At 41.2% G+C, this 8,886-nt stretch overlaps 1 protein-coding gene across 1 annotated transcript in view; it reads left to right on the top strand.

Moving 5' to 3' along the window:
• The window catches only part of LOC102382922 (macrophage mannose receptor 1), a gene marked incomplete at its 3' end in the record, with an annotated part of 64,416 nt that overhangs the window by 24,668 nt on the left and 30,862 nt on the right, over positions 1–8,886 (top strand). Inside the window, exons 6-11 of the mRNA XM_014526090.2 lie at positions 434–580; positions 1,393–1,575; positions 5,585–5,742; positions 6,500–6,613; positions 7,604–7,719; positions 8,757–8,886. The exon at positions 8,757–8,886 is cut by the window's right edge and continues 16 nt beyond it. Of these exons, the coding sequence (XP_014381576.2) occupies positions 434–580; positions 1,393–1,575; positions 5,585–5,742; positions 6,500–6,613; positions 7,604–7,719; positions 8,757–8,886 (848 nt within the window). The remainder of the gene's footprint in view (positions 1–433; positions 581–1,392; positions 1,576–5,584; positions 5,743–6,499; positions 6,614–7,603; positions 7,720–8,756) is intronic.

The raw sequence follows: 8,886 nt of genomic DNA on the forward strand, positions 1-8,886 counted from the left end.
TAGGGAAACTATGAATGGTTTGCAGATGATTAAAAAAAGAATTTATATTATGCCTTATTTTCAGTATCAATCAATCAATTGCTCTTTCTTCTATCAGCACATGAATTCATAACTCTTTCTGTAAAACATGTTTATTCAAGAATCAGCAGAAGAAACTATCACACGAATTTAATTAAATTCTGTCCTTGGGTTCCATTGGTATTAGCAAGGAAGGAAGGATGTGATTTTTATTTTTAACATTACACTCTCAATTCAGGCAACTATTGGAAATTATATTAACTATAAACATCTATGAATGTAAATTCTTTTCTGGAAAGAGGTGGAATATTGCTGGCTGAAATTCAGTGAGAAAAATGAGTATTCTCCTTTGTATTCTGAATTCAGAATTCTACTGGGCTTTCAAGGAGGTTCACTTTTTGTATCTTTCTCACAGGAAACCCTTCCTCAGATGCTGGGAAAATCTGCGCAGCTTTAAATCCTGGAAGGAATTTTAAATGGGAAAACCGGGAATGTGGAGAGAAAATTGGCTATATTTGCAAATGGGGAGATACCCATTTAGATTATATCAATATTCCCTCAGGTATATTGGTCAGAACTGACCTCTGATCATCTCAATTGTATGGTATTCCAGTTTGCAAAACTGAACAGGTTGAAATGCATTTTAATTGATAAGAGATAACAAACTGGCATAGAAATACGAGAGAGAAACATAAGAATATTAAATCTTTACTTTCCCAAGCACAACAGACAATCAAATGCTTCACTTGAATACCTCTGGTGATGGGTGTAAAAACAGGAGCAAATTGCCAACTACAGCAAACAGACTTATTTTCTCACAGGAGGGAAGAAACAAAGCAATGACATACTGAAGGAGAACTAGAATATCACAGAGCTACAAGAGGTGTTTTAAGAGCATTGCTTTTTTATGTTAGTTTTTCCTTACATATCCTTCTAGAAAATCTAATTGCTCCTATATCAGTTTGGTCTTGCTTACCGAAACAGCATATTTAAAAAATATTCAAGCTAAAGACATTGATTGTTAGGTACAATATTTTCTAATATTTGGTTAAGTGATAGTCAGTTACTAATAAATTTTAAAAATGAGGTCAATATTAAAAAGTTAACATAATTTTTAAATTTCAATAGATTAAAATCTTATATGATATTCAAATTAATACCTATATTCAAATGTGTTCATTTTACAAAGTGTAAAATGCTATATTTTTATGTTCACATTTAACATATTTATTATTGATCACATTTTAATATTTCATTGGACTGTAATGGCAGAGCTGATCATCAGATTTTTATTCAGAAAGAGAAACTACTGCCTGTCTCATTTAGTTTGTGCAGCTATTAAAATACTCTGAAACAGTGTAACTTGATTTTTAGGTGACTTTGAGTCTGTTCGTTGCCCAGATGGATGGAGGTCATATGCTGGTCACTGTTACATGATTTACAGGGAGCCCAAAGTGTGGGAAGAAGCTTTGACTTCCTGTAGAAAGAATGATGGTGATCTTGTCAGTATTCATAATATGGAAGAGCACAGCTTCATAGTGTCTCAGCTTGGGTATAGTGAGTATTCCTATTTGGCAGCATTTTGTATGTATTCACTTTTAAAATGTAGCAGTGATTTGATTTTAGTTTTAGTTTTAACAATGGCATTAACACAAACATCTGCATGAAGGGAGCAGCAGCTGCACCTAATTAAGGCTGAGCAGAAATCAGAATTATCTGCCTCTGTTAAGGTAATTTTTCTTCCTTTTGGGAAATATGCGCCGCTAATTTGCATAACTTTGAGGAGCCTTTGTTTTCTCAAGCAAGAAAGAAGTAGGGGGGAAAAGGGAGAAATATGCTATCAGTATTATACATATTACTTCAGCATCACCTTAGCTGTTGTACTTGCATTGTTCCTATTTTCTTCCTACAGCTTCTCACCCTGCAGGTCTCATGCTGACAACTGCTGACAAACATTGGGAAGACATTTGGAGAGGGAGAACCATATTTTGTTGAACCATATTTTGTTAGGCAGGTAGGGTGGTAGGATGAGGCAGAAGTAGAAAAGGGACTAACACACAGTCAGTGCATTCTGTGACTGAGGTAATGATTGCCAAGAAGCCAGGAACAGCAGAACAGGAGAGCTTGGCTATGTTATATAGGGATGCTGACACAAGTCACACTCCCCACATCTTGACTTACCTTAGATTGAGTGACCACCCTAAAGTTGGTCTAACCTCCCCCTAACATCCCCAAATGTCTTTATATACACCCAAATTTATCCTATTGAAGAAACCACCAATTTCCTTTTTTTCAGCACTTGATTTGTGTCAGCAGTTCTTGTCAGAGTAAAGATGACTGCAAAGCTGTTTGGCTGCAAGCCCTATCAGGTTTTGCAAGTGCATGTTCTATTGTGAACTAGAATGGGGCATATGTGTTGAAAAATAACTATCAGGGCGTATACGTTTTTTCTAATACAGGCATGGTTTTTGGCTGGAGTGCCAAAAAACCTGTGACATCTACCTTGTAAAGTGCTGGAGTGCTGGCATACCAGAAATATAAAACTGGGGTGGGGGTACACGGCAGGATGCACAGCATATTAATATAGTTACTAATAATAAACATTGCTTTTTTTTTTTTACAGTGACAGAAGAGCCAGCGGCGAAGCTGCCCCGAGTGCAGCACTGGACAATGACTCTCCCCTACCTCCCGCCATCAGGCTCAGCTCCATGGGGCTGCAGATCCTCCTACCACTGGGCTGTGCTCACCAGGGCTGCGCTCGGAGCGACTCCAAGACTCACTGGGTCTCCTGCTGCCTCTTGCCACCAGGCTGAGCTCCATGGGGCTGGTGAAGCTGCTTGGAGTGCAGCCCTGGCGAGTAGAGCCTGGCAGCTGGATGCTCCACAGCCCCACAGAGCTGAGTCTGGTGGCAGGAGGTGGGGAAGAGCCACTTGCCAGAGCTACGCTCCAAGCCAGGGCTCCACTTGGAGTGGCAACACTACTGGCTCTTCCGCCACTGGGCTGAGTGCCATGGGGCTAGTGGAGCCTCTCAGAGCACAGGCCTGGCTCTCCCCTGCCACCTGGCTGCATTCTGAGTGGCTCCACCAGCTTCACAGAGCTGAGCCTGGTGGCGGGAGGCGGCGCAAAGCCACTGGCTAAGGCTGTGCTCGCAACAAGGCTGGCTGCGCTCCGAGCAGCTCTGCCACTGGCTCTCCACTGCCTCCCACCACTTCCTGCTTCCAGGGGTGCAGGCCCCTTGATCTGTGTGAAGGATGACAGGAGGCTGCTGCTGCCTGGGGCCAGCAGCAGCACCAGTCTTCCTGGTGCTCAATGCGGGCTGTGCCCGGTGTGGCAGGGGCAGCCTGCCACGTGGCAGCGGCCCACGTGGCCATGGCAGCCTTCTGTCATCCCACGTACATATCTGAGGGCCCACTCCCCTGGGAGAAGTCTGGTACAACCCCACAGACTTCCCGGGGGCACGGGCCCCCAGATCTGCATGTGGGATAACAGGAGGCTGCTGCTGCCCGCAAGTGACACAGGTTTTGCTTTTAGCACCTTGAGGTATGGTTTCTCAGAAACCCCTGTACCTATCTCCTTGAAACTTGTCAGGCTTCATGCCCATGGAAGGAGCTACCATCTCTGAAATTTTCATCCAAGTCAGGCAAGAAATTCCAAAGTTATAGGCATTTTAATGATTCCCCATTATAGCTTATGGGCAAAATGTTGAAACGTGTCAAAACAGCGAAATGGTTTCAACGAAACGAAAAGGAACAGTGCTTTGAAATGAAATGATGAAACAAAACAGTGTCCCTTTGAAACAGTGAAACAGAAGTCAAAACAAAACGGTGCTGTTTCACACAGCCCTAATATAAACTGGTTTGGAAGAGAGCAAAAACTAAGTATGAAACTATTTAACAGTGGAAAATAAACTTAATAATAGAAACTGGTCTGAGAGGGAGCAAAAATGGAATATACAATAATTGAAAACAGCAAAATAAGCTGAATAATTTTAAATTCTCAGTTTGCAAAGCACAGAAATTGGCACCAGCACCAAGAGGCTACTGAGCTATCGGCTGCCCAGAACCATGTGTTTCCCTCATATATGCAGAGGGGGAGGAGCTTCCAATGTCTGTGGTGGTGCTGAGTGATTCATAAAGCGTCATAAAACCTCCCAGTGCTGCAGCAGGCACCAGGGACGGGGGCAGGAGAACACAGGCAGGGACACTGGAATGCAATCTGCGTTCTGCTGACCCTGCCCTCAGTGCCTGTGCTGAGTTTGAGAAGCTTTGTGAAACTCTCAGCAACACCACAGAGGTGGCATGCCGAAGAAAGTGTCTCCACATGTCACTAATTGGCGCACATGCTGGGGGCTGCTTATCCCTGTTCTCATAGTTTCATAGATATTAGGGACTGGAAGGGACGTTACAGAACATTGGGTCCAGCCCCCCTGGACTTGGGCAGGAAAGACTGCTGGGATCCGATGATCCCAGCGAGGTGGGCATCAAGATGCTTTTTGAAGATCACCAGGGTGGGTGACTGTATCACCTCTAGGGGGAGACTGTTCCAAACCCTTGGTACTCGAGTTATAAATAAGTTTTTCCTTATGTCCAGTCTGAAGTGATCTTCAATCAGTTTGTGCCCATTGTTTCTTGTCCTCCCTTGGTGAACAGATGCTCCCCCAGGCCCTGATGTATGCCCCAATATACTTATAGGCTGCCACCAAGTCCCTTCTGAGTCTTCTCTTCTCCAGGCTGAACAGTCCCAAGTCTTTTAGCCTTTCCTCATATAACCTGTTCTCCACGCCTCTAATCATGCACATGGCCCTCCTTTGGACTCTCTTGAGCTTCTCCACATCCTTCCTGCAGTGCGGCACCCAGAACTGGACACAGTACTCCAGCTGTGGTCTCACCAGGGCTGAGTAGAGCAGAAGGATGATATCCTTAGCCTTTTTCGAGATGCCTCCATAGAGGCATGCCAGTGTTTGATTTGCTGTGCCAGCTACAGTATCACATTGGTGGCTCACGTTCATTTTGTGGTTTATTATGACACCCAGTTCTCATTCAGTTGTAATGCTGGCAAGCATAGCACAGCTGAGGCTGTGTGTTGTGGATTATTCCTCCCTTTCTAATACGTTTTAAAATCTTTCTGTTAAATGTGCAAGTGATAATTTTGTTGAATGCATGCCAACACATACATTCAAAACCTGGTTTTGGAGAGAGAAAGTCATTTTTATTTTTGTATAATATTATCCTAGATATACCAGGGCATGCTTAGGAAAAATATAGCTGGGTGAATTTTTTAAAATCAAAATCTAGTATTTTCTGTTGATCCAAAAAGAATTATGAATTTGACCTGAAGTAGCTAAATAATTTTGACTGGCATCATATTGTTGTATAAGCCTGGTTATATATTTTCCTTGTGGCTTCTGAAAGAAGCTGCTACTTGAGAGGAGCTCAGGTATTATTGATATGGAAAAAATTAGCCATGCTACAGTCTTACGCTTCCTGAACCCAGTTTTTTCATTCAGAAAACTACATGAAATTTTGTTCTATAAAAAGATAATTGACACAACGCTTTTATATTTTAGAGCCAACAGAGGAGTTGTGGATTGGACTAAATGACAATAAGGTTCAAATATATTTTGAATGGAGTGATGGGACTCCTGTGACATACACCAAATGGCTACATGGAGAACCAACCCATGAAAATGACAGGCAGGAAGACTGTGGAATTATGAAGGGCCAGGTAAAATAATTCAGCCAATAGTAATGCAGTACAAGAAAATCAATGCAATACACATGATTTTGACTTCTTGTTTTTGCACCTGGTTAGGATCACACAAAAGCATAGATAGGCTAACAACAGCCAAGACACTAGCAACTTGGATTCACAAGATGAGATCAGCGTTTCAGCTTTCATCTAAAAAAGGCTTTTTATAGATGAAGGATGACTCCATGAAAGTTAATGAACATTTAGTTATTGAGGGTCACGAGTGTGATAAAGAAAAGAAACTTGAAACAGCTCTTGAGTGTAACTGATGCTTGTCTGAGTCTACCCTCTCCCTCCCCACCCCAACAAATTAAAAATGGCAATGCAACAATATAGGATCTGTGTGAAGCCTGTGTTTAGGGTCTCTTCTGTCTGAAATATTACAAGGAGGAACTTAGCCATCTTAGCATCAGATAAACATTTTCGGGTAAGGTAGAAGCAATTTAGTCAAGATATTTCTTTCACTGCCAGTTTTGGTTTATGAGATTTCTAAAATCACCTACAGACTTTTTAGAACAGATTCAGATCTCAGCAGTGCCACAAGCTAGTCTGTCATCTCCCACCAGTAAAAATTCCCAGAACATGATGAGGGTCCGCTTTATAACCAATTAAGGTAAGAACTTAAGAAAGAATTATGATTTTATATTTTTATGAAAGAGAAAGGAAAATGTGCAGTGTTTGATGACTATACCTCCCTCTACACTAATTTTCTTCTTTCTCCTGACATATTTAGGATGGTTATTGGGCAGATCATGTTTGTAAAAAGAAAACTGGTTATGTTTGTAAAAGAAAACCTTTGGTACAAGTGCCTGAAGAAAAGGAAAGTGCTGATGCAGGCTGCCAGAGAGTGAGTATGCATGGAGGGGAACTTTCATTATCCAAGTCAGAAATATCTTTAAACGAGAATAACCAATAAATAGAATAAAAATTAGCTTGGGATCCAGAAGTTAAATTGTACTGTCTTTCATTTTCCCTTCTGTATGCCATTTGTAGGAGGCACATAAGCACTTGATGAACCCTGGCAACTTTGCTGTGCAGAATGGTTAATTCAAGCATGTTCAATTTGAAAACATACTGCTTTCTCAGCTAAGACAAATATGGTGTGAATTTTATTTATGTACGTGCTTCCATAGAGGTAGTTTTCAATGGACATGAATGATGTGAAAACCTTAGGTCTTGTAAACATTGTTAGGTATGGGCCCCAATTCAGGAAAGTGCTTAAGTTGAATCATGACTCCCATGAAGATTTAAAGGACCCATTTGTGCTGGTAAGCCCTGTACCCAGTAGCAATGGCTATGTAAAAATTGGGCATTATACATTTTTCTATTATGCATTATGGGAAAATATGGCCATTAATCATTAAGCATTTCCACTTTAAGATTTTATTTTGACAACTCATGAACTCAAGAGCACGTCTGACTTTCCTCTCCAAAGCTACCATGTCTTTTCAAATCTGGCATTACTGTTGACGCTGTTTAAATATTGTAGTAGACTACTAGTAAGGAAAGAGTAGAGATATAATTTAACAAAGTTAGGTAGACACAGAGAAGACAAAATCAATCAACCATTTCTGTGGGGTTTGTACAGTGTTTCTACCATACCTTTTACAAAACCAGCCTCCCTATTGGAAACAGTGAGCATGGTGAATATGAATTTTATGAAACTATTCATAATACTTTCCTCCATCCCTACCCCTTCAGTATTTCTTAGTTTAGCTTGTACAGTGAATTGCAAAGCAGCATATAATTAAAGCAATTGTAAATGGGCATTGTTTATTCAATGTATTATATTACAGCTTTTAAAAATTCATGCAGATGCTTGATTATCATGTTACAGGGATGGAAAAGATATGGAACATTTTGCTATTCTATTGGAAATGTATCTGAAACATTTTTAGAAGCAAATAAAGCATGTCAAAAGAACAATGGTTACATAGCAACGGTTGAAAATCGGTACAGTAATGACATTTCTTTTACTTTTTAAATCTGACAACAATGGAAAAACTTTGAAAGATCTAAGTTATCAGATATTTTCTTCTTAACAAAACTAATATCATGTTCAATAAAAAAATGGCATAAATTGTATGTAAAAGGCTGAAAATTGAATATTGGATTTATTTGCTATCATGGGCCATGTCCAGATGAGCGTGGCCACAGGGTAGGGGGAGCCGCAGCCCCGTCTGTCATACCACATGCTGCATATTCAGGCATTTCCCATGCTGCTACCTTTCAGCATGGGTGGAGGGGGAGAGGGGGTTGACCCAGGAGATCCTGAGGTTAAAAAAATCCGGCATGGAAAGAAAGTGGGGCAGCACACGTGGCTTCAGTGCACGCCACCCAAAACCGGAGCCTGGCCTGCTGGAGTCATGCTCTGGCTACCTACCAGGTTTCACAGACCCCAGGTAAGGCTGCTGGCCCAGCCTCCCTTACCCCACCTGGGGTAACCTGTTGCATGCCAGAGCATGTGTGGCATGGGCCTTCCCCAGGGACAAGTAGCAGTGGTGCAAGCTGTGCTTCTGCTTCTTGTCCCCGGGGAAGCAAATGCCTGCACTTGTCTGGACATGGCCATGGAATACAAAATTGTCTTCAAGGAAAAAATGGGTTTTTTTTTAAACTCATTAAAGAAAACCACACAACACCTAATCAGACTTGCCTTCCTTAATATTAATATCAGGAGGACAGTATGATGCCCAAAAGCATCCCCCCAAAACAACTCAAAAACAAACAACAAACCCAAACAAACCCAAAACAAAACTGAACAGCAGCAAAAAATATTGCTGGTTTCATCATTCTCTTCCTATTCTTCAGCAAGTCTTTGTGGTTTATTTGAAGGGCTTTGTAGTATATTGCAGAACTGTTATACATTATAAACTGCCAAAGTTAAATTGCTGTCTGAATTTCTTGTTTAGATTACAGATTACATCCCACTAACACAAACATGAAAAATTATCTGTTTTACTTCAGTTTGCTGCTTATTATCTTTTGGGCAGGTATGAACAAGCCTTTCTGATTAGTCTGGTTGGGCTGACATCAGAAAAATATTTCTGGATTGGTCTCTTTGATGCAGAAAAACAAGGAATATTCAAGTGGGCCAATGGTGAAGAGGTTCTGTTCTCTCCC

The sequence above is a fragment of the Alligator sinensis genome, unplaced genomic scaffold (assembly GCF_000455745.1).
Source record: "Alligator sinensis unplaced genomic scaffold, ASM45574v1 scaffold995_1, whole genome shotgun sequence".
Taxonomy (NCBI): Eukaryota; Metazoa; Chordata; order Crocodylia; family Alligatoridae; genus Alligator; species Alligator sinensis.